The following is a 27,232-nucleotide window of genomic DNA, read 5'->3' on the forward strand; positions in this document are numbered from 1 at the left end:
CCACATTGTTAACTGATCTGATAACGGAGCAGGGAGGAGTGATGAATGTGTGCGTGCGTTAAAGTACCAAATGCTGCCCGCGGCCAGTGACAGACTTCTACGTCACACTGTGAAACTATTCCTTTTTAAATATTGTTTTTCAAAATAAATATTGAATATCAATAGTCAAATCATAGTGTAAAAGCAGGTGAGCTTGTTCTACTCTTTTTGGCAATTTCCTGGTGTTTATATGGTGGAAAACTGAGTGGGTCGAGCATAACACGTTAACTCTGTTACCATAGATACACAGGCTACAACTGTTTTAACATTTTTTTGTGTGGAGCTTGCATTCAATTGCCACTCACTGTTGCACACAACAAGCTTCCATTCTCTCGTCACAAGGGGATTGATGGTTGATTCAAGATGAAATCGTCAACCCTGTTACGGTCAACCCTACTTATTTGGCACTGGGCACTTACCATAGTATTTTTTTATAACCTTTTGAGATGGAAAAACTTGTTGAACATTTGCTCTTTATGACAGAATGTAAACATTTGGTGAAATTTATTTTGACCAAGTAACACTTCTCAAAAGGCACCGAATTGGTGGAACGACCCACATCAAGAAATGAACAAAGTATCACAATGTATTACAGGTCAATGATGCATTGTTTGCCAAGTAATGCTACCCACATTGGGTGTTTTAAATGACATGTTGTGAGAATGAGTTTTAATTTGAAACTAGTGTAGCAGCATTATTTTCTCCTGACGATGACTGTGTTTACTGGCTTTATGTCTAATATGCGCTACCCATGGGCCTCTTTTGGACTTGGAAGCTGTGGAAGCCTGTCATACCTTGTTACTCCAAAACAAAAATACAAGCCCAGCTCCACATGTATTATAGCACTAATGAGAAGGTAAGGGAGTCAAGCTGCGGAGAAGGGGTTTCCTGAGTTGATTACAACTTGATTGACAGCAACTTCCCAGCTCATTGGCAGGTCGTCAGCCCTTCTCCAAATACGAACTGTACACACACATAGTTCACACATGCACATAAATACATGCAAGTCCAACACAAGCATACGCTGTGGTCAACTTTTGTTTGTCTTATTCGATTCCTCTTTAAGATAACAGGAAAACCCTACTTTGACATGTGCAAGGTGTTCAAAGGACACCACACTGTAAATACACTGTACCATACTGTATGATGCAGAGAGAAACCATATGTATGCATTTAGGTGGTTATCAGAACTCCATGGTCCGATGACCCCAATAATAACCATGCTGTTTGACCTGGAACTGCCTTTAGGGAGGACTGTGGAACGATAGAGGGCATTGGTGAGCACACAATGTTCGCTGGAACACAGCCTTCTCTATGGAGGGCTCCAGAAACCCCAGCATGTGGTTCCACTCACAGGGTAATGTGCGTGATTTCCCCACGACCTGATAGCTGTGGAAGGCTAAACAACGTTCTGTCAGAACTCCCCCTAAACCCCCTGATCTCATTCAGCATCTGCTCTCACTAGAAGGACCACTCTGCTCGTGGGCTTTAACCCCCTCAGGGTTCACACCCCGGGCCAAGGAAACCTGCCAGTTCTCTCCCACTAACATTGTCCAGAACCATTCACAAGCAGGGCCGAAACCAAGAGCGTAGCTAGTACAGCAACCCACCTAATGGAGGTCTACGTCTGTTGTTGGAACAGTAAATATGATGTGTTATATGATGTGTGTCAGCATCAGTTTTAGACTTGACATCAGAGAAGATGGGTCCTCCGCTTCTTACAGAGGGCTTGGTATGCAAGATACAATAATAGTAAAGAACAGGTCATAGAAGGTAATACAGATTAAATAAATGAAATGCTAGTGTGACAATTCCCAAAGAGTACATGGATATTTTGGAAAACTACCTATTAAAAAAAGAAACTGTCAATGAGTCAATAGAGTGTTATGCAACATTTCTCGAGAAAATTAGGAATGCACTGCAAAACACGCTGTGTTACATTCACTTTCTGGTCTGACATCTTATGCATCACAAATCATGGAGCTCATTGCATTGAGCAATTATTGGATTGGCTTGCTGGAGAGAACATTCATACTACATGCCATTTCTCCCAAGGGCCCAGAACTGACTTTGATGAGGAATCTTAAGTCAGCACTGATTAATATATGGAACCATAACAGAAATATGTCACTGAGAATTATCGTGCTTTCTCAGTTGGTGGTGCAAAGACCCTGGTATTATGCTCTGATCAATGGCAGATAAGTGGAGAGGCCTCTTGTGTGGTTGTCATATCAGGGTGGGAGGGTCAGACTGTTTTGCACTTGCAGTTTCCTCTTTTCCCCCTGTAGTCTTGATTAGCTTCTCATGCTAATGGAGAATTTCCTGTGTAAAAAAAAAACTCTAACAAACTTAGACTGGGCACTTGTAAACTTCAGATAAACAGCAGTCACAGCATTCGAGAACCGCGGAAGGAGTTAAGTGTCCTGATAAGTCAAGCCCGTCTTTGAACCCATGGGAACCTGCTCTTAATGAATCCCTATAGTGGGATTACTGATCAATTTTGGGTGAACTGCTGGAAATTGTTAAAATAAATTGGACAGAATAACAAACTTTCCCCCAGTGGCCTATTTGTTTATACTGAATCCATAATATGATGTGATTTCAATTACATTTTTGTTTGATTGACCTAAAGCCTCCCAGGAAATCTTTGGGGTGGTGGCTCCTTGGGAAATAAGCACTGCTGGAAACGTCAGTATAAAGATACAATCTACAGGGATTACCCTCATGTTTTAGGACACATGCAGTGCCTGACAAAGGTTTGGACACACCTACTCATTCAAGGGTTTTTCTTTACTTTGACTATTTTCTACATTGTTGAATAATAGTGAATACATCAAAACTAGGAAATAACACATATGGAATCATGTAGCAACAAAAAAGTGTTAAACATATCAAAATATATTTTAGATTTTAGATTCTTCAAAGTAGTGACCCTTTGCCTTGATGACAGCTTTGCACACTCTTGGCAATCTCTCCACCAGCTTCACCTGGAATTCTTTTCCAAAAGTTTTGAAGGAGTTCCCACATATGCTGAGCACTTGTTGGCTGCTTTTCCTTCACTCTGCAGTCCAACTCATCCCAAACCATCTCAATTGGGTTGAGGTCGGGTGATTGTGGAGGCCAGGTCATCTAATGTAGCACTCCATCACTCTCCTTCTTGGTCAATTAGCCCTTACACCGCCTGGAGGTGTGTTGGGTCATTATCCAGGTGAAAAACAAATGATACTCCGACTTAGCGCAAACCAGATGGGATGGCGTATCGCTGCAGAATGCTGTGGTAGCCATGCTGGTTAAGTGGGCCTTGAATTCTAAATAAATCAGACAGTGTCACCAGCAAAGCACCCCAACACCATCTCACCTCCTCCTCCCTGCTTCACGGTGGGACCGGAGATCATCCGTTCACCTTCTCTCAAATTTGGACTCAGACCAAAGGACAGATTTCAACCGGTCTAATGTCCATTGCTCGTGTTTCCTGGCCCAAGCAAGTCTCTTCTTCTTATTGGTGTCCTTTAGTAGTGGTTTCTTTGCAGCAATTCGACCATGTAGGCCTGATTCACGCAGTCTCATCTGAACAGTTGATGTTTAGATGTGTCTGTTACTTGAATTCTGAAGCATTTATTTGGGCTGCAATTTCTGATGCTGGTAACTCTAATGGACCTCTGGGTCTTCCTTTCCTGTGGCGGTCCTCATGAGAGCCAGTTTCATCATAGCGCTTGGTTTTTGCGTCTACACTTGAAGAAACTTTCAAAGTCAATGTTTCCCATTGACTGACATTCATGTTTTAAAGTGATGGACTGTCATTTCTCTTTGCTTATTTGAGCTGTTCTTGCCATAATATGGACTTGGTCTTTTACCAAATAGGACAATCTTCTGTATTCCACCACTACCTTGTCACCACAACTGATTGGCTCAAACGCTGTTACGTTCGTCTGAAGAAATGGACCAAGGCGCAGCGTGCATAGAGTTCCACATGATTTAATAAATGAAACTCACCAAAACAAATACAGAAGAAAACGAAACGTAAAGTAATGGTGTGCTCACAGGCACTACACAAAAACAAGATCCCACAATCACAGGTGGGAAAAAGGGCTGCCTAAGTATAATCCCCAATCAGAGACAACGATAAACAGCTGCCTCTGATTGGGAACCATACTAGGCCAACAAAGAAATCGAAGCATAGATATGCCCACCCAAGTCACACCCTGACCTAACAAAATAGAGAATAAAAAAGGCTCTAAGGTCAGGGCGTGACAAACGCATTACAAAGAAATTCCACAAATTCACTTTTAACAAGGCACACCTGTTAATTGAGGGGTGGCTACTTTGAACAATTTAAAATCTAAAATATACAATGTAGAAAATAGTAAAAATAAAGAAAACCCCTTGAATGAGTAGGTGTCCAAACTTTTGACTGGTACTGTACATCCCAGCATACCATTACAACATTTCCATCAGATAATTAATGTATGAAAACACCAGTTTTTATTTAGTTTGGCTTCACCAACAACATGCTGACAAGCGAATGCCTCAAGTCCAATTGCAACACAGACACACTCAAACTTGTGTCAAGCACATTGCTCAAAATGGAAGCCTAAAACAATTTCATATTCATAAATTCATGAAAATACACATCTCACTGGGCGCAGATGTCAGTTCAACATCCAGTTTTGATTTACAATTTGGTTGAGTTGTCAACTAATGTGAATTCACTTTGAAATCAACAAAAAATGTAACCATGTCATTGGATTTAGGTTAAAAGTTGGGTGAAAAAATAACTAAATGACATTATGTTGCTGACTTTTTGCAAATCCAATAAGTTTTCAAGATTCTTTTGATTGATCCATTGCCATAGGCCACTTTAGTAGGTCATCTAAGAACAGAGACAGCAACAGTTGTGTGAGAGCACTACCTAATTGGATCACATCATCATAAAGGTTTCCATAGTAATGAAGGAAACATTCCCATGCCATGAGCAGGGGGTTTAATAAACAGGCTCTCTAAACCTGTTTAATGGATTTAAAAAAAAATGTTCAACCAAATCTCAATTTTGTATGTAAATAGCATGTTATACACTGAGTGTACAAAACATTAAGGACACATGCTCTTTCCATAACATAGACAACCAGGTGAATCCAGGTGAAAGCTATGATCCCTTATTAATGCCACTTGTTAAATCCACTTCAATCAGTGTTGATGAAGGGGAGTAGACAGGTTTAAGAAGGATTTTTAAGCCTTGAGACAATTGAGACATTGATTGGCAAGACAAAATATTTAAGTGCCTTTAAACGGGGTATGGTGGTAGGTGCTAGGCGCACCGGTTTGTGTCTGTCAAGAACTGCAACGCTGCTGGGTTTTTCAAGCTGTGGGAAGCATTGGAGTCACCATGGGCCAGCATCCCCGTTGAACGCTTTCGAGGGGTTGCACCTCAATATTAGGAAGGTGTTCTTAATGTTTTGTTCACTCAGTGTAGAAGGGTCCAGGCACTTATTTTTGTGATTTCAAGGTTTAGTGAAACTTATCCCAAACAGTAAATCTCTTTGAGTCGCACAACATGGAATATAACATTGTGGAATGACACAACTTCATGTGTACAACATCTAAAGACCTGCATCACCATACTGAGAGCATGGCTTTTTTCTAAAAGGTCGCTTTGGAGTTTTTTTGTTGATTTTGTTCATGTTTTTTTTCAGGGCCAACTACACAACAAGGATGAGGAAGTAATTTGTTGTTTAGGGTAAGTTTCTCAAAAACAAGTGAAATCACCCCAAAAAATGTCTTGACCCTTCTATAACATTCCATTTACATCGCAAATAGAGATTTCGTTGTAAAACATAAAACTTCTCCTTTAATGGCGTGTGATAAACAGGGCACTACTTTCTCAGGCAGCAGAAGAAATTTGGCATGCCCCCCCTACCCCCCTCCAAATTGTGACGCAGCACCATCGAGAGCATCATGACCGGCTGGATCACGGCCTGGTACGGAAACTTCTTCGTTCACGACTGCAAGACCCTTCAGTGGGTAGTGAAGATGGCCCAGTACTTCACTGGAGCCGTACTCCCAACCATACAGGACATTGACTCGAAGCGGTGCTTGAGGAAGGCCCGCAACATCATCAGACACCCCAGCCATGGACTATTCACTCCGTTACCGTCTGGCAAATGGTACCGCAGCATCGGGTCCTGGAACTCCAGGCTCAGAGATAGTTTTTATCCAAAAGCCATAAGATTACTGAACTCTTGAACCGGGACAGACCGCCGGCACAACAACAGTTTCTTGCACTGACTCCCTGCACCCTACCAGGCATGCATGCATTCACTCACTCACACATAGGCTCCAACACACATAGAAATACATACACTAACTACAAACACACTCCATGACTGCTGCTACTGGACTCCTATTCATATTACTGCACAATGTCTATTATTATTGCACAATCTATTGCATAATTCCCCAGAACATGTGTAAATATATTGTATTGAGTGCCTTATTATATTTTTGCAAATTTTTTATCCCATTTTGTATTCATTTAACTTTTATTTTGTATACTCTTTAATCACTTAAAGAGGTCCGCCAGCAATTTTTTTTAAACTTTTCCTGTTGAAAAGCGATATCCCAAGTATAAATACAGTAAAGTACACACACTGAAGGATATGTTTTGAGCAAAAAAAGTTGTGTTTATAGACACAACTGCAAACTTCAAAGAGTAGGGCAGGGGTAGGCAACCCTGGACCTGGAGGGCTTTGTTGTTTTTCATTTAACCAATCTGGAAGACCAGGTGTGTTGAATTCAGGCAATCACTGAACTGATCAATTAGCTCAGCTGGTCAGGTGTGGTGCCTAGTTGGAACAAAATCCTGCAGTACCTGCGACACTCCAGGAACAGGGTTGCCTACCCCTGGAGTAGGGCATTCAAGGAGTTGATCTGATGGTAAAATGTGATGTCATCAGCCTCCCCTTACTTGAGGAACAATAGAGGAGCACTTGTGTCATGTCAAGTCTGTTGAGATGTGCCTTTTGTTAAGTAAATCAGGTGTTAAATGATGTGAAAAGGAGACTGGATAACTTTAATTACTTTCCTATGGTTGTTGCATTGTCGAGAGGTGAACCTGCAAATAAGCATTTCGTTGCACTGTGTACTCCACGTATATCATGTGTATGTGACAAAAAAAGACTAACTTTAACTAACTATCTCTGACAGCTCTCATGATTTACTGGCTGACACTGCATTGAGCAGCTACTGTAGCACCTTTGCATTTTGCAAACTGGGTTTCCCTCCTATGAAGAATTGAGTTGCTGCTCTTTAACATCTCCAAGGACGCAGAGTTTGTTTGTCATGGGCAAAAATACAGTAGACGTTAAGAAAGACCTTGAACAGATACGCACCTGTGTAACCTTTTTTAACTAGGCAAGTCAGTTAAGAACAAATTTGTATTTACAATGACAGCCTACACCAGCCAAACCCAGACAACGCTGGGCCAATTGTGCACCTCCCTATGGAACTCCCAATCACAGCTGGTTGTGATACAGCCTGGATTTGAACCAGGGTGTCTGAAGTGACACCTCTAGCATTGAGATGCCATGCCTTGACCACTGCACCACTTGAACAGTATGTTGCTAGTTAGTTGGTTCAGAATAATGTCTCTAGAATTAACCAATTTTAAAAAGTTCACTGCAAAGAGGTGGAAGGTCAACACAAAAAAAATGGATCCAAATTTAGGAGACCATGTGCAGTTACCCATCAAAGGCTTTCTATCTTTGGCTTAGGCTACATGCCACAAGTTGCCCAAGTGGCATTTGTGTGAAATAAATCACAGCCATGACAGGGGAATGCAGTCTCCAGAAATGATGTCAACAGTCTGTCCAGTGTGGAAGGGTAAAAAAGCTGTACTCCTATCGGGCCCATTCCTCCATCAACAGCTCAAACTGTGCCAGTCACCATGCCCAGCCGCTGGACTAGCACTAGCTCCAGATTCATCCATGGCATCTTCTCACGCAAAGACAAATGAGTAGCTGTCAAGCTGTCATCTCGTTCACACAGTCTCTCCCCTGATGCATTCAAAACCGGCAAAAAGCTGGTTAAGCACAGTGTTCAGTGCTCTGTCCCTCTTACCTTTCCCCTCTGCCCTCTGCCCTCTGCCCTCTGCCCTCCCCACTACCCTGCTTCCTCTCTGAGCCATACAGCACCACAGAGCCTTGAACAAAGAATGACATACAGTAAGAGGTTACAGGGGAAGAGGGAGGGACTCACTCTGGAGAGGGCACAGGCAGTTAGTGGTAATGCATCTTGATGACAGAGAGAAGTACATGCTTTAAATACAATTCAATTAAGCATCTAAAAGGTACCTATTAGTTTCTGTCTAATGGAACATTTACCTTAGAGAGAACATTTATTGCGCAGGTAACAAATGAGTACGGATGCAGACAGTCAGACTTCCACTATGACACAAGAACACTGAGTACATATTTAATTAACCTTTTTTCCCTTCTTAAACTATGGTTAATAAAGACAACTTAATAAACATACTGTAATCAGTCCAGAACATTTTAAATGGGGTAGCCAAGGTGGGGTACAGACCCAGTTTGGGGGGGCAATAACATTTTGAACCATAATAGATGCAAGGTGGATTTTTGCAATATAATTATGATGGTTCAAAACATTAAATGCTTCAGCTTAGGTTTGATACATTTCCCTGTTCAAATAGGAGGAGATGCACTGCAGGACTTAAATGCAGCTGGTGGCCACACCAGATACTGACTGTTACTTTTGATTTTGACCCCCCCTTTGTTCAGGGACACATTATTCCATTTATGTTAGTCACATGTCTGTGGAACTTGTTCAGTTTATGTCTAAGTTGTTGAATCTTGTAATGTTCATACAAATATTTACACGTTAAGTTTGCTGAAAATAAACGCGGTTGACAGTGAGAGGATGTTTCTTTTTTTGCTGAGTTTAGTTAAGTAAAGTACAGATATATCAAGAGATTAGTTCAGTAGCACTTTCAAGTATTTTTGCTTAAGTACTTTTACCATTGGTCATGAACACAACCAGTCATGCTTTCATTTGAAGGTAGGTTAACCAGGTTACCTGCGCACGTTCGTCTATTCTAAAATAAGTCAAGCATCCCAACAGTACACTGAATAGAAAGGGACATCGATTACAAACACCATGAGTGTAATGGCATTCAACCTACAAAGTGGCGTGTATTTATGGATGCCAAGGGAAGCCATGCTTCTCCAAAAATGTTAACACTAAATAAATAAACAATTTTTCATTTGTGTCTACGATTCACAAGAGACTGAATCTATTTCACAAGAGAAAGCATCCGAGCAAGGCAAACAGCGCCCATTTCTCTTAGTGTCTGAAGCTCATGTATCCGATGCTGTTTGCCCAAAAAGAATATGACATGTCACTCCTTAGACACGCCACTGACAACTGATGCTTCTACAACTTGATTGGAGTCCACCTGTGGTAAATTAAATTGATTGGACAGGATTTGGGAAGGCACACACCTGTCTATATAACGTCCCACAGTTGACAGTGTATGTCAAAGTAAAAACCAAGTCATGAGGTCGAAGGAATTGTCTGAAGTTTGGAACCACCAAGACTCTTCCTAGAGCTGGCCGCCGGGCCAAACTGAGCAATCGGGTGAGAAGGGCCTTGGTTAGGGATGTGACCAAGAACCCAATGGTCACTCTGACAGAGCTCCAGAATTTCTCTATGGAGATGTGAGAACCTTCCATAAGGACAACCATCTCTGCCGCACTCCACTAATCAGGCCTTTATGGTAGAATGGCCAGACGGAAGTCCCTCCTCAGTAAAAGGCACATGACAGCCCGCTTGGAGTTTGCCAAAAGGCACTTAAAGGACTCTCAGACCATGAGAAATAAGATTCTCTTGTCTGATGAAACCAAGATTGAACTCTTTATCCTGAATGCCAAGTGTCACGTCTGGAGGAAACCTGGCACCATCCCTACAGTGAAGCATGGTGGTGGCAGCATCATCTGTGGGGATGTTTTTCAGCAGTAGGGACTGGGAGACTAGTCAGGATCAAGGGAAAGATGAACGGAGCAAAGTACAAGAGATCCTTGATGAAAACCTGCTCCAGAGCGCTCAGGGCCACAGACTGGGGTGAAGGTTCACATTTCAACAGGACAACAACCCTAAGCACACAGCCTAGACAACGCAGGAGTGGCTTTGGGACAAGTCTCTGAATGTCCTTGAGTGGCCCAGCCAAAGTCCAGACTTGAACCCAATCAAACATCTCTGGAGAGACCTGAAAATAGCTGTGCAGCGACGCTCCCCATCCAACTTGACAGAGAAGAATGGGAGAAACTCCCCAAATGCAGGTGTGGCAAGCTTGTAGCGTCACTCAAGAAGACTTGAGGCTGTAATCACTGCCAAAGGTGCTTCAACAAAGTACTGAGTAAAGGGTCTGAATACTTATGTAAATTAATATTTCTGTTTTTATTTTTAATACATTTCATAAAATTTCCAAAAACATGTTTTTGCTTTGTCATTATGGGGTATTGTGTGTAAATTGATGAGGGGAAAAAACTATTGAAATAGTTTTAGAATATGGCTGTAACATAACAAAATGAGGAAAAAGTCAAGGGGTCTGAATACTTTCCGAATGCACTGTAAATTCCATTACATCCACCAATTCTCCCTGCAGCCAGTAAAGCAGTTACTGCATCAGCAATGGATTGATCCTACAGGCATGCCCTTGACCAAGGCACCTAAACTAAACTGCTGCATCGATTTTTTTTATTTCACCTTTATTTTTATTTAACCAGTTAAGCTAGTTGAGAACAAGTTCTCATTTACAACTGCAACCTGGCCAAGATAAAGCAAAGCAGTGCGACACAAACAACAACACAGAGTTACACAAGGAATAAACAAACATACAGTCAATAACACAATAGAAATAAAGTCTATATACAGTGTGGAGGTAAGACAATAAATAGGCCAGAGTGCCGAAATAATTACAATTTAGCAATTAAACACTGGAGTGATAGATGTGCAGAAGATGAATGTGCAAGTAGAGATACTGGGGTGCAAAGGAGCAAAAAAAAGAAATAACAGTATGGGGATGAGGTCATTGGATGGGCTATTTACAGATGGGCTATGTACAGGTGCAGTGATCTGTGAGCTGCTCTGACAGCTGGTGCTTAAAGTTAGTGAGGGAGATATGAGTCTCCAGCTTTAGTGATTTTTGAAATTTGTTCCAGTCATTGGCAACACAGACCTGGAAGAAAAGGCTGCCAAAGGAGGAATTGACTTTGGGGGTGAGACCAGTGAAATACACCTGCTGGAGCGCGTGCTATGGGTGGGTTTTGCTATGGTGACCAGTGAGCTGAGATAAGGCAGGGCTTTACCTAGCAAAGACTTATAGATGACCTGGAGCCAGTGGGTTTGGCGAGTAGAGTAGAGTGTTGGAGGCTATTTTGTAAATGACATCGCCGAAGTCAAGGATCGGTAGGATAGTCAGTTTTACGAGGGATGATCCATGGAAGCCATAAGTAAATATGGCTTATTGTCATTAATTACCATTACCATTATGTTCTGTTTGTATTCCTCTGACCATTTGAAAGACGATCTTAATTCAAACACAAATCAAAATGTTTATCCAAGATAAATGCTAATCAGATGCCGGTTGTCATTTCCTAGGAACAATTTCCTAATTGGCAATGGATTATGTAAACATTGTTTTGTTTTGGAGCACAAAAAGGCAAGGGTCTGTACTGTCCTCACCACAATGAATCAGAGAAATGGAAATGTCATTGTCATTGTGAAAGATACACACTGAGTCAGTAAAAGGCATTCGGAAACTGCTATTACAGAACTGGCCATAGAAGGAACTACGATGACAAATGACAAATGGCAAATGGCGGATGGCATTCCAGGCATTTTCTTGATTGTTCTCCCTCAATGTACTAGCTGGCGTGAGTTGTGTCAAGATAACAATCTATTATTTTTGGTGTTGGTGTACTAGAGGGAGGGACACTGGTTTCCTTTTCAGCTGGAGGTGTCTTGACTTGCAGTCTACACTTGTTAGCGAGACTTTTACCGCAAATTGTGTTAGAGTTTGTAAACAAACAACATAATGCACTTGTCCAGGTAAGAAACCTGTCAACTTTCCTCAGTAATGAGAAGTGATGGTATATGTGACAAAGTGTGAAACAATTATGTGTGACAAAGGGTGACAAACAATACGAATGCGTTTGTATGTTTTATATGCAATTCCAATACCATCTGTAACAGTATATGGAACAACTCAAAAAGGTTTGTACAGCATGCAAGTATCAGTGATTCAGAGAATCATGTGTTAAATCATTTAAAGGCCACAGAATGAAAAGGTAGATGTCTATCTCTATATGGCCAGCAGTGAACAAGTCTGTCAAGTCATGGGCATTATCAGTTGATGGCAACAAAGTCATGGGTTAACCTACAGTTAAGTCATGGGTTAACCTACAGTTAAGTCATGTAACCTGCGGCAAGGCTAAAAGGTAACACCAAAAGGCACAGCACTTGATCTTAATGAGTGAAACCTTACCTCATACAAGAAATTGAATGGTGGTGGTAGGAGTATCTTTGAGTGTTGAGGGTTTTGTCCTGCATGAGTGGCCCGTGACTGGTTTAATTAGAATTCTACTGAGTGTGTGTGGTAGTGAGCAGAGTGCTGAGCAGAGTGCCCCCAAACCCCTCCCCCGACTAGCAGTGTCTCAGCAGTCACACTTCACAGCACCTCCACTCCTACAGCTAGGGTGTGAGGGTGACTGGCACTCTGGGTTACAGACCTGAGAGAGAGAGAGAGAAAGAGAGAGAGAGAGAGAGAGAGAGAGAGAGGGGGAGAGAGAGAGAGAGTGAGAGAGAGAGGAAATTAGACCAAATCAAATCATGAGACAAAAAAAAGATAATTATTTGACACATTAGAATGAATTAACAAAAAAACTGAGCAAACTGGAATGCTATTTGGCCCTAAACAAAGTGTACACAGTGGCAGAATACCTGACAGAATGGCAGAATACCTGACCACTGTGACTGACCCAAACTTAAGGAAAACTGTCTATGTACAGACTCAGTGAGCATAGCCTTGCTATTGAGAAAGGTCCGTAGGCAGACCTGGCTCTCAATAGAAGACAGGCTATGTGCAACACTGCCCACAAAATGAGGTAGAAACTGAGCTGCACTTCCTGACCTCCTACCAAATGTATAAACATATTAGAGACACATATTCCCTCAGATTACACAGAGCCACAAAGAATTAGAAAACAAACCCAATTTTGATAAACTCACATATCTACTGGGTGAAACACCAGTGTGCCATCACAGCAGCAAGATTTGTGACCTGTTGCCACATTGTTACAACACTGTATATAGACATCATTTTATTATTTTGGAACTTCTGTGAGTGTAATGTTTTCTGTTCATTTTTATTGTGTATTTCACTTTTGTTTATATCTACTTCACTTGCTTTGGCAATGTTAACATATGTTTTCCATGCCAATAAAGCCCTTGAATTGAATTGTGAATTGAGAGAGAGAGAGAGAGAGAGAGAGAGAGCAGGGGAGTGAGTGAGAGAGAGAGCAGGGGAGTGAGTGAGAGAGAGAGCAGGGGAGTGAGTGAGAGAGAGAGCAGGGGAGTGAGTGAGAGAGAGAGCAGGGGAGTGAGTGAGAGAGAGAAAGAAAGAGAGAGCAAGGTAGAGAGAGAGAGCGAGCGAGAGCAGGGTAGAGAGAGAGAGCGAGCGAGAGCAGGGTAGAGAGAGAGATAGGGAGTGATATACAGCCAAAGAGGGAGGGCAGCCACTTGGTGCACTCTTGTGGTTCTTGCAGGAGCGTCACAGCTGCTTGCTCTCTGACAGTGTGGCATCGCTCTCATATAACACACAGCGAAATGCGCTCCAGACAAACATTACAGTATGTATGATTGGACTTCTTTCAGAGGAATATGGGTTTGCCTCCTTTTTAAAAAGTTTTTCTTAACTTTGTGAATTTGTCATTTTTTCACTATCCTCTCCAGGGATGTATAAAACCAAGACAAAATTAGCAAAAAATGATTGTTTTCAGGGTTTTAATTTGGACATTTTGGATGCATTGCATTGACAAGACAACATGTTGTCACCGACAGAGGAACTTCTCACCAGCCTTTTTTTGGTGTTTGGAGACATAGGAGACAGACATACATGTTTGGATTTTCTGGACACTTACCAGTGATACATGAAAGCTGTGAAACATGTCAGCGGGAGATTTACATTTGCTTGGAATGAACAAAAACGTGAGGGTGTGACATAGCGAGACCAAATTGTTGTGTGTTTGACTTTAAAAATGCTATTACAAAATGTCGTTTTTTACTCTTAATGCATGAAAAATCCATTTTACCTTTGTGTATGTCTTTGCTTATGAAGATGGATTTTAACTTGAGTAGCATAGTGCTCTACGCGGTCAACACCACTGTGAACCCCTTTCACAACAATACAGGACCCTACCATCCTGCAGCGGGACCCTGGAGTTTACTATTGCTGGTGATCATCATCATGACCATCGTGGTGGGCAACCTGCTGGTCATCATCGCTATAGCACGCACATCCCAGTTACAGACTATGACTAACATCTTCATCATGTCCCTGGCCTGTGCTGACCTCATCATGGGGGTCCTGGTGGTCCCTCTGGGGGCCACCATCGTGGTGACGGGGAACTGGCAGCTGAGTGACATCTCCTGCGAGCTCTGGACCTCCGTAGATGTGCTCTGTGTCACGGCCAGCATCGAGACTCTTTGCGTGATTGCAGTGGACCGCTATATTGCTATTACAAGGCCCCTCAGGCACAAGGTTCTGCTCAATAAGTGGCGCGCCCGACTAATAGTGTGTGTGGTGTGGATTGTGTCTGCTCTGATCTCTTTTGTGCCCATCATGAACCAGCTTTGGCGGGCAGAAGGTGACCCGGAGGCCATGGCGTGCTATCAGGACCCTGCCTGTTGTGACTTTATGACCAACAGCACTTTTGCCATTATATCCTCTGTAGTGTCATTCTACATCCCTTTGCTCATAATGATATTTGTCTATGTCAAAGTCTTCCTCATAGCTACACGACAGGTACAGCTCATAGACAAGACCCGGCTGCGCTTCCAGAGTGAATGGCCAGCGCCGACGACGACACAGCTGAGCAACCACAATTGCAACATTTTGCCCTTGGGCTATGGTGGCAGCAGCAGCTGCACCAGCTCAGCTCGCAAGAGGAGCTCCAGGCGAAGACCCTCACGGCTAACCGTTGTCAAGGAGCACAAGGCCCTCAAGACCTTGGGCATTATCATGGGCACCTTCACCCTCTGCTGGCTGCCTTTCTTTGTGGCTAACATCATCAACGTGTTTCACAGGAACGTGCCCCCGGGAGAGATCTTCCGCCTGCTCAACTGGCTGGGCTACATCAACTCTGGCCTGAACCCCATAATCTACTGCAGGAGCCCTGAGTTCCGCACTGCTTTCAAGAACCTGCTGGGCTGCCCCTGGTTTTCCACCCCACGATTAAACACCTTAGGTGTCTACAAGGAGAAGCGGACACGCTGCCCCTGCTTCCTGGGTTCGCCTGAGGCAGGGGCAGCCAGCTCTTTCCAGAAGCCCCCTGCTGCTGCCAGGCCTGAGGGGGACGAGAGCCTGGCTAGCAGTCAGAGCAGCGACAAGAGTGAGGAGCCTTCCCCAGGACCCCCACACTCCAACGGCAACACACAGTTCAGTGAATTCTCCAAACCAGAAAATGAATTGTAAGTTTCCTATTGTTATCATCTAAAATTTTGCACACTACATTTTCTCATTCCATGATAAATACTTTAAACAATGCATAAAAAAATGGGGAGGGGGTCATTGTTGGATAATTATGTTTAAATTTCACAGATAACTCAAATTTGCACTTAGCATTTACACTACTCGATTTGGTAGGGATAGATTATCTTGAGAAGACGCCATGGTCCATGTCTATACAAGCTTTTTGTTGTCATGCAAGGCGACTAACCTAATTCTCAATCCTCCAGTATCAAAGTGAATTAAAAGAGTTAACTGACATATATTTCACTTAAGTTTTACAGAGAATATCCCTTTAGAAGTGAATTGAAAGATGACAGTTTTATGACAAAATATACAAGCATACTGTAAACCAAAGCAAGCACTGAACTTAAAGTTCAGCTTGTAAAATAAAGACCGACCAAATACAATGGGAACAAAATAAATCAACAGAAGTACCAGAATTAACATTCCGTAGATGTATAAATGTTTTACTTCAGCTTCAAAAAATGTTACGCCTAATTGTATTTACAAGTCTAGGCTAATTGATATCTGCTCTTTTCCCTTCATAACGTTGAAATACACTACCATAGGTTGATTAAGCAATTTATGTGTGTGTGTGTGTGTGTCATTTGTCAACCATTCAATACATCTCTGAATGGAAAATAATAATGAAACAATGCTAAGACATCAGGAGGGGAGTGTACTGCTGCAATCCAGAGGGCATGTTTAGGATCATATCTGTAGTTTAGCGGTATTCCTTTGGGAGAGGGGATACATTTGGTAAGTCAAACAATCTCTTTGAATCCTTCACTCACAGGTTTCATAGAGCTCACTGGGCATGCATGTTCAATATATTTGGATATGTTCTGAATACACCAAGGTGCTGGAACAATGTAGGCCTAACAATGAATGTACTCAATGCTTACATACTGAAAGATTAGCTGAATATTACAACATTATAACGCAATGTGAAATGTAATATGCAAATGTTCATTGTGTAGATCCATATCAAAGTAATTAATTTCAAGACTGTAGATTAATTTATAATTGCTGCTACCGTATTATGTTACCTGTAATCCATCTTTGAATGCGGCACATGTCAACATTATACAAATTAATAACAGATTTCCAAGGGTTCTCTAAAAAACAAATCATTTCAAATCCCCATCTGTAATTTAGTGCTCTATAGCTGTTTACTCTACTATACCCTTAACCACCTCCTCTTGCTGTATCTTGGAACCTTCCATACCAATTAATTATCCATTTAGAACCTAAAGGTTGATCAAATCTTCAAATGAATATTGCTTTTTTTATGACAAAAAATATGCATTATAGTAAAGTACTGTACGTCAAAACTAAACCCAATTAAAAGTCTCCAAAAGTGTGAATGTCTGATGCAGAGAAATATGAGCTGATGAACGTTTAGCTGTTATAGAGGAGCTTCCCAATAGAGTGAGTTGAATGGTGTTTATGCCTCTGCTAGGGCCCCTCTGCAGCCTGTCCAACACCCGCCCACCGCTGATAACCCTTTATCACTGAGCCACAAGACTTCCTCTCACCGGGAGAGGCTGTTTACAAGACAAATAGCCATTGGGAGCACACATCAGAGCATGGTTTGTTTATGGTTGGACTGCTAAACATGTGTCTTACCAAACCAATCCAATTTGCAGAGAGTCACTTATACTATACAGATGCTGGGATCAGGTTACCTTTTTAATGACTACCAATTTAATCCATAACAAGTGCCTTCACTCACTTCTGACTTCTCACTGCATCAGTTTACAGTTGAAGGGTAGTAGGCTGTGTTATCTATACTGATCTTGTTCGGTGGGTTTCAGGGGCAGTTAGGAATCGTTATGAGTGCACATTCTTCTCACACATGCAAATACTGGATCTAAAGATTACTTTAAAAGCTCTATAGCTGACAACAGTCTAGTAATATGAATAGGCCAGTGACATGCAATATATATATTTATTATGTAAACAGTTCATTTGCATTGTCACAATTGTTTCCGAAATGTTGCAATCTCTGAGCTCTTTAACAGATGCAATCAATTGGGCAGTAACATAGGAACCATTTAAGAGCATATAAAAGTTTTCCTTAAAAGCAGCATAGCTCGTCCAGTAATTCAGCCTGAGTAAGAAGGCTATAGCTCACTGTACTACAGTGAGATCATTAGGTGTATCAGGAAAACCGGGCCGTGGCTTTGACAGTCTATTGAAAGTGAGTGATAGTGTGTGAACTCCCTATTAGCCCCGGCAGGCATAGGCTAGGGATAGGCTAGGACACAGCATGAATCAGGGACCTATGTCTGCTGCAGGTGGTGATCAGCCAGGGCTTAGAGCTTGGTGAGAGCATTGTTGTCCTATGGTAATTTAGCATAAATCCTTCCCACAATGTTCTGGGAGTTGTGCAGGATACCCAGCTAGCACATAACATTCTGAGAACCATATGTTTCTTAGGTGGGAATTTCAGTACTTCAGCATAACATTTTCTATAGGTTTCCTCATGGTTCTATTTAAAGTCATGTTCTCAGAACATTAAGAAAACTTTCCATAAAAACCACTAGAAAACATTAGTAACATTCAAAGAACTTTCTAAGAATGATATTTTAAAACATATACATTCTGTTCTCAGCGTCAACAAAACTCTCTATCCTCTATCTTGTTAAGTGTGTTCAGGTGTGTTGGCCGCACCCACTAATTGGCCACACGTAATCTTAATGAGTGCTTGTTTCCTTTGAAATGGGGTCTGTTTGAATCAAAGTGAAAAATAGAGGACTCATCATAGATATAACCTGTTTTAGCATGGACATTGACATTTCTATTAGACATTGCCATCATCCACCATTTTAAAGCAGTTAAGTGGTTGAGGATTCCTATGGGTTTTAGCCTCAATGGCACTGCCCATGCCATCAAAGACGCTATAATGGCACAGATATAAAGATGACGCCTCTATCTATCTCTGTGGTTTGACTAGACTAAAATAAACAGCTTTGTATGAGTTTAAAAAATATAGCATACTAGCTCCATCCTGGTGGCGTAGTGGACTAATAACATGATTTTTGAATGACTACCTCATCTCTGTACCCCACATATACAATTATCTCTAAAATCCATCAGTTGAGCAGTACATTTCAAACACAGATTCAACCACAAAGACCAGGGAGGTTTCCAACGCCTCACAAAGAAGGGCACCTATTGGTAGATGGGTAAACATTTAAAAAGCAGACATGCTTTCCCTTTGAGCATGGTGAAGTTATTAATTACACTTTGGAAGGTATATAAATACACACAGTCACTACAAAGATACAGGTATCCTTCCGAACTCAGTTGCCAGAAAAGAAGGAAACCGCTCAGGAATTTCATCATGAAGCCAATGGTGATTTAAAACAGTTACAGACTTTAATGGCTGTGATTAGCTGTGATAGGAGAAACCTGAGGATGGATTAACAACATTGTATTTACTCCACAATACTAACCTAAATGACAAAGTGAAAAGAAGGAAGCCTGTACAAAATAAAAAATATTCCAAAACATGCATCCTGTTTGCAAGATGGCACTAAAGCAATACTGCAAAAAAATTGGAGAAGCAATTAACTTTTTGTCCTGAATACAAAGTGTTATGTTTGGGGCAAATCCAACACAACACATTTCTAAGTATCACTCTCCATATTTTCAAGCATGGTGGTGGCTGCATCATGTTATGGGTAGGCTTGTAATCGTTAAGGACTGTGTATTTTTTCAGGATAAAACATTTACGGAACGGAGCTAAGCACGGGCAACATCTTAGATGAAAACCTGGTTCAGTCAGCTTTCCACCAGATACTGGGAGATGAATTCACCTTTCAGCAGGACAATAACCTAAAACACAAGGCCAAATCTACACTGGAGTTGCTTACCAAGAAGACAGTGAATGAGTGGCTGAGTTACAGTTTTGACGTAAATCTACTTGAAAATCTATGGAAAGACCCAAAAATGGTTGTCTAGCAATGATTAACAACTCATTTGACAGAGCTTGAAGAATTTAGAAAATAATAAATAGGCACAATTTGCGCAATCAAGGTGTGGAAAGCTTTTAGAGACTTACCCAGAAAGACTTACAGCTGTAATAGCGAACAAAGGTGTTTCTACAAAGTATTGACTTAGGGGTGTGAATACTTATGTAAATTAGATGTTGTTGTATTTAATTTCCAATACATTTTCAAAATGTTCTAAAAACATGTTTTCACTATTATGGGGAATTGAGTGTAGAGAGTGAGAATTTATTTTTTCTCCCATTTTGAATTCAGGTGGTAAAACAACAAAATGTAGAATAAGTCAAAGGGTATGAATACTTTCTGATGGCACTGTATGTTGGAATCTCACTGATGCCACACCACAATAAAAAATGAATGTGTTTGCATGATTAATGCCTATGAAAAACATTTCAATGTGTCTTATCTGTGCTTGGAGTTCAAAACAGTTAACCCAAACTAAGCTAGCAGTGTTATTAAAGGTATTATTGAAACATGTTCTCAGAACGTTATTTAATTACCTTCAAATTACCTATCATTTCTGTTCTCAGAACATCAATAAAGCCTCCCAGGAAAACTTTCAGGGAACCATAGTAAAACATTCTCAGAACCTCCCTGCAACCTAAAAATGTATGTTCCCAGAACAGGCGAAATGTTCACTTCCGTTCTCAGAAGGTTTAAAAAACGATCAATTTTAACGGTCAGGAAACGTATGGCTTCATTCCCAGAACCAATGGGAAACTTAAAACTTATGTTCCCACAACTTCCAAGGAAATAAATGTGCTAGCAGGGTAATGACTATTGTTATATGTAGTCTTATGACTATTTGTTCATGACAAAATGCCCTAAATAGGGAATGGAGCTTTGTACAAATTACTGCTAATTCATTGTTCCAAACAAAGTCGATGCCACATGGGAAATTCATGGGGGTAGTTAGATGTCCACATACTCTTGACCATGCAGTGTATTTTATAAATTATACATATCACAAATATCAAAGCTATCCTTCATTAAGAAATACATGGAATGTGACATCTTTAACTAAACCCTGTGTAATTTGTTCATTCTATACAGTAGTTTTTTTTACTAGCATGCATAGCAGCAAAATAATCAAATTACTGTAGCTAATGTCCTCAGAGTTTCTCATATCAAACTGTTTTTAGATCTAAAGAGGAACAGCTGCTACTGTTTTAGTCCTCATGATGCGGCAGCACTACAGCATCTTGTAATAGTTATCACATACTCATTCTCTTTCATAAGCAGTGGTATGCTCTGCAGTCGTCTTCTCGGTATGGGTCAGGGGAAATGTGATAAGACTGTAATGCAAGGGAAAACATTAAATGATTGAAGAACACAACTTGTTCTGTGCCAATTTTTAAGAATGTCTTTTTTTTCAGAGAAAACTCAAGATAGATTTTTTTTGTCAACACTTCACCTAACATATAGATTATTAAAAATGTTCCACTCTTAGAAGCAAAATGCCAGGATTTGCTTTGACGTAGATTTGAGAAAAGGCTTAGTCTTGAAATTAATAGAAATTCAACTAAATACCATTCTAATTTAAAATGTGCCCTAATACTGTTTGGTTATACAAGTCCAACACAATCAAGATTGCAGGTTCAACCTCTAGAGCACTATTTCATTATCTTCAATTGAGCCATTCAGCAAAGAGTGAATGCCTGTTTTGTTAACAATTCAGACAGACTGAGATGGAACAGGACAATTCCTCCATGGGACAAAATGACTGTATAATAGAGAGAAGCCCTTATCACAAAAAATAACATGTGACCATCATATTAATTAAGCATCAATAATGGCAGAGCCTCTATAAAAGCATGATAGAAGATAGGTTTGTTTTACAATGGCTTTGTAATCATTAGCTCAGTGGTACTAACCTTTGTGTTTGCCCTGGCATATTACCAACGGACAGAGTCATGCAGCTTTCAGTGGAATAGCTTTGTGGGACATGCCTGGAACAGTAATGCCCATCTGATGACTGATGGACTAAACTCTCTTTCTGTATGCTACCAAGCAACTGAGACTGAGGCATGATCTCACCCCTTGGGGTGATCCAGGGCCAAATGCCTCGAGACATATTTATCCAAACACCATGTCCCTCAACAGAAACATGTAGTGTGTCAGACATTGTTATCAAATTCACCTCCCAAAATACAGCAAATGAAATATTCCTAGAATTCTCATCATATGGATATTACATTAAATCCACAGAAGTCCTGGGTTAAGAAGTTGCTGTGCGGCACCTATATTCAGTTCAGTAATGGACTAAGTGCAATAACACTCACGAGGTGTCACAACAATCAATGAAGGCCAACATGTTGTGGCAGTTTGAACTCAGACACAACTCTCTAATGGATATGTTCAGAGCAAATTGAATTGCACAGATTAGAGAGACACATTACACTGTATTTTCACCCTCTGAACTTGTGTTGTTGTTTCAGCTTCCACTTGTTTGGCATGGCAACTATATCAGGCAAGAAATAGCTTTGGAGAGAATCCACCAAGAGGAGAGGCAGTGGAAATATGTCCATCTGCAGCTCAGCCTAATATACTGAGGGACTCAGAGTGCATGCCACAATTGGCTTATTACTCCAAATGACTGAGTAAACATTTATACACACATTAGGTGACACCAGCACTATTTTCAACAGACATTGGCGATGTCCTGGCTTGAGTCCTAGATATAGAGCTACATGCTGAGTTTGTAATGCCACCCAGCAATGTGTAAATCTAAATCCTTTCTCCCGGAGAGTGGAATGCAACGTTGTGTTATTATGAATAAACAGAAACATTGTACTCTGTTGTACATAATTTGTCAGTTAAACAGCATTTGTCATCATCACCGATATCAACGGTAAAAAGTCCAGTCAATATTTAGAAAGGCTAATTATTACAGTTCGTCTATGCATCTATTTCTCATAATGGTATCAATGAAATACACTGTACATACTTTTCAGTTATAGGCATGGAGGATGGCTACAGAAAATATATGCAGCAATTAAGTTATATTTGTAAAACGAATAAATCAGGAAATTGATCTGTTGACAGATGAAAGCAAGCCTTTTCATTCTGGCACAAATAAATCACATTGTACAATCTTTAACACAATGGTCACTTTTTCAGATTACAGCAGGTGACAAGAATTGTATATAAAAAAAATTGTCAGGATTCTATACAATTAGAAACTGCAGCAGTAGCGACTTCCCCAGGAAATTACCTGAACTAGAGCTCTTTTCATGTACAGTCGACCATGACAGACCAAAAATGTTCCTTTTAAATATGTGAGCACTGCCATCAACTGAGCACCACATTCTATATAAGTATTTTGTTGGATTAGGAAGAGATATTACCTCAGAGAGCATGAAATTAGGAACAGGAACAGAGAAGCATGGTAATGACAATCTTCGACACTCATTGTCAATGAGAGCTGAGTATTTGATCAAATCCTACAGCATTATAGAGCATGCCTAAATGGTGTGGTTTTGGAGTTGAGTAAGTAGTTCAGTATGGGACACATCTTAAAATGGTAAGAGGAGGTTGAAGTCAATGTTTTACTGCACTGTCTGCAGCTGAATAAAGCTACAAAAATTGGCAAGTAACTTAAATCAACTTAATCTCATTGATTGTTTCTTTCCAATTTACTGTAGTGTTCATAGTAATGCCCTGAGGCCTGGAAAGAAAAATCTATGTGTTGGAATGTTCTTAATGGTGAGGAACCATGTGCTCCATCCAGGTGGTTCTTAAGAAACTGCAAACAACTTGATTGAAATATTTTAGTGCCATCAATCATAGAAATCAACATATTTGGCACTTCCACTGTAGTAGACAGGATTACAAAATAAACCCTTTGGCCCCATACCTGCCAGAGGCAAGACCTCAATTTCTGACCACAAAGTCCACCTTCGCCTGTTGACGTGTTCTGTAAAAGAAAATACACTTAACTCAAATGATGGATGTCTCTGCCTGAGACTTTGGGATGAAGCGAAAGCCAAATTTGAACTAGGATTTAAACTACACAGGCAATTATTTCCCTCAGAAGACCAAGTGAAAGTACAGTACTTGCTTTATAAGGGCTAAGGGTACTTGAGTCATATTTCATAAAATGTTTTCATTTTTCTGTAGATTTCTCTAGCAAAGCAATGGTGGGCATTGTTTATATTTTCCTGCGTAGACATGTATTGTAAAACTGATAGGATCAGAATCTCTGGCATTTTGAAAAAAAGGTTGGTTGGGTATGTTTGGGGGAAAGAGAACCCTAGAGTACATACCATGAAGTGATTGATGGGGATAGGATGGAAAGTAATCAATCAGGAGAGATATGTTCAAAAGCTCAAACTCAAATAAGCAGTAAAACTGTTTCCCAGTTTGAAGTGAACCCAAATCCCACAATGTTCAATACATTTATGTATTTTCTACACATTTCAACCTCCTCCCACCATGTCAGAGTAACCTCTCACAAAGGGCATTTGCCAAGTCAAACAAACACATAATCTCCTGATGAGACCGTTAGTTGGCCTTCATGTCTGGATTCTTTAACAGTAAAGGAGCATGTGTTTGGGATTTAATGGGAGGATGCGGTGAACAACAAGTCTGATATTGCAAATGAAATGTAAATGACAAGTGACACGATCAAATAAGATGGTTGGATCAATTTCAGGGTTGGATCGCAATGCTTTGAATTCCATTCCATCATTTTGTAAAAAAAGAATATTTTCCAAAAAGGTGATGTCTTGAATATACAGTATCAATGCAAAAATCTCTTCATCGTCTCCAAGGCTGGGAAAACAAAACGTTTTATTATAGAGTTGATATTTCACCATTGATACAATAGCCACTTTCTGCTGTCTCTGAATTTGTCTTTATTACAACTATTACAGTTAAATATGCTTAGTATATTTTGGCTAATATGGCATCAACATTCCTCAAAAGTAATTATCTTGCAAACCGAAATGACATTCTTAGTACTCAGTGAATCATAGGCTTTAACAAAGTCTGGAATATGACAGTGTCAAAGAATATGAAGTATGACAGGAATATGACTCAATACAGTAAGCCCAAAAACTAATTTCTACGTATTAACTCAGTTTCACATTACAGGAATTGGACGGGTGAAAAACTGACTTTCACAACTGACTGAGCAGAGATTGGAACGGCTGAGATGAGACTGCACAAAGGAAAACCAAAGGAGATGGCAGACGAGCTGGTTCTGGTGAATATGGGCAAGGAAGATTGACTGATGTCAAAACCCTGAGAAGGAGAACTGGACTGGCAGTTTGGGTTGGCTGGTCTGGACTTTGGGAGTAGCACCAGTTTAAAGGTGCTAATCACAAGACCCGAAGACTAACTGTGTTAACACACCACCCTGCCACATGTTGGTAGGCCTGAGACTGTGAGGATAGCTCACTGTTCACTGCAATACAGCATTAAATAAATCATCATCATTAACTGACTTATCCTGGCATTGGCTACCACCAACACGCTCACAGCATACTGTGTACAATAGGATAGACTCTTCCTTGACAACCAGAAAGGATTTCAGTAGCTCTTAGGACATGACGCAGTAATACACAGTGTGTGATGTATGGTCAAAAGCGGGGAATCAGAATACATTTTGTACATTATCTAATGCCAAATTATTTATTTATTTATTATATCTTAACTTTATCTGTTAATGCAAAACTTGTCAACTTAATACAGAATATTATGCCATATGTCTTTACTGTCCAGTAATGTCCATAGCGTAACAACAGGTTTTCTATTCAGATTTCATATCGTCAACCTCTTCACTGCCAAATCAACCTAATTAAAAACTGCAACTGAAATATAAGTGTTCTGATCAAGGACATGAACATATTATTTTAGAAATAGTGATATGTAACTAAGACATCATTTGCACTAAACATTCAATTACGAATGTAAGGCAATGACTGCCAACTAATCCATGAAAACCTAAGATGATTTGGAGCATCAGCCACACTAAATTTACCAGCACACCTATCAGGTGTACTGACCCACAGACAAATTACATCCTCATGGTGCTTCGTACACACAGCAGAACAATCTGCATCACTGATTGCAGACATTGCATTGACCCATAAGATCTACTAACACTTCCTTGCATCTCGTGCAGCATATTTGTTCATAACTTATTTATTGTGTGTCATTGTTGATGCTATAGAATGTCATATGAGTACAAAAATGTGTTTATTTTTTATTTTTACAGCAGTGAAGCAGTGAATGAGTGTGATGTAATTTCCAAAGTGAACATTAATTCAATATTGGTATGAACTAAGTCATTATGAATTCTGACAATTGGTACCTCTACAAACCTTTCACTAAACATATGACTGTACAACTGAAGTAAATGACAAGGTTTCCATGATCCTTCTCACTTTTATCAATGTGTGAAAGAGAGGGAGCAGAGAGAGAGACAGAAACAGAGAAAGAAAGAGAGTGAGTCAGTGAGTGAGTGAGACAGAGTTAGAGACAGACAGACAGACAGACAGACAGACAGACAGACAGACAGACAGACAGACAGACAGACAGACAGACAGACAGACAGACAGACAGACAGACAGACAGACAGACAGACAGACAGAGGAGGGCGAGTGAGAGGGAGAGAGAGAATTTTGACTGTAGAGAAATATATGTAGTCTGTCTCTCACTCTAGGGGAATAAGCCCTGGATCGCATAACGCTCACAGTAACTGTGTGGGGTTGAAAACACTCATGCTACAAAAACATCCATATCTCTTCAACTCCTTGGGATGGAAACAATTATCCGGACCGGAGTTCAACTCGATTCCTATCAGGTAATTCCTGTTACAGTTGTTTTTTTAAAAAAGTGGCAGGCTGGTAAAGCCTTCATTAATCACAAACAACCTACTGTACTGGTCATCTACAAGGATAAACAACCCCTCAAAAGGACCATTTGTGATGTTTATGGGACATATTGGAGTGCCAACAAAAGAAGATCTTCAAAGGTAAGGCATGAATTATATCGTTATTTCTGAGTTTTGTGTCGCGCCTGGCAGGATGAAATATGATTGTCTGTGTTTGTTTGATGGGGTGCTGTCCTCAGATAATCGCATGGTGTGCTTTCACCGTAAAGACTTTTTGAAATCGGACACTGTGGTTGGATTAACAAAAAGTTCATCTTTAAAATGGTGTATAATACTTGTATATTTGAGGAATTTTAATTATTAGATTTCTGTTGTTTGAATTTGGCGCCCTGCAATTTCACTGGCTGTTATCGAGGTGGGACTCTAGCGTCCCACAAATCCCAGAGAGGTTTTTAACTTCCCTATATCTGTCACACCCCTTGGTTCTTTCCTCAGGTGTTATTGACTCTGTTTCATGTCGGTGCGTTGTTTCTGTTTCAT

General features: G+C 40.6%; 1 protein-coding gene across 3 annotated transcripts; it reads left to right on the forward strand.

The window, feature by feature from the left end:
* The first annotated feature begins 13,839 nt into the window (after positions 1-13,839).
* Positions 13,840-26,284, forward strand: LOC115200119 (beta-1 adrenergic receptor). 3 transcript variants are annotated; one of them, XM_029762878.1, is made up of 3 exons: positions 13,840-14,316; positions 14,520-15,798; positions 24,949-26,284. In XM_029762878.1, the coding sequence occupies exons 1-3, from the start codon at positions 14,259-14,261 to the stop codon at positions 24,986-24,988; spliced, it is 1,377 nt and encodes a 458-aa protein (XP_029618738.1). In that variant the 5' UTR covers positions 13,840-14,258; the 3' UTR covers positions 24,989-26,284. The 3 variants fall into 3 exon arrangements, with proteins under 3 accessions (XP_029618738.1, XP_029618736.1, XP_029618735.1); XM_029762876.1 differs by having other exon boundaries at positions 14,183-15,798; positions 24,936-26,284; XM_029762875.1 differs by having other exon boundaries at positions 14,183-15,798.
* Positions 26,285-27,232: the final 948 nt, after the last annotated feature.

The sequence above is a fragment of the Salmo trutta genome, chromosome 9 (assembly GCF_901001165.1).
Source record: "Salmo trutta chromosome 9, fSalTru1.1, whole genome shotgun sequence".
Taxonomy (NCBI): domain Eukaryota; kingdom Metazoa; phylum Chordata; class Actinopteri; order Salmoniformes; family Salmonidae; genus Salmo; species Salmo trutta.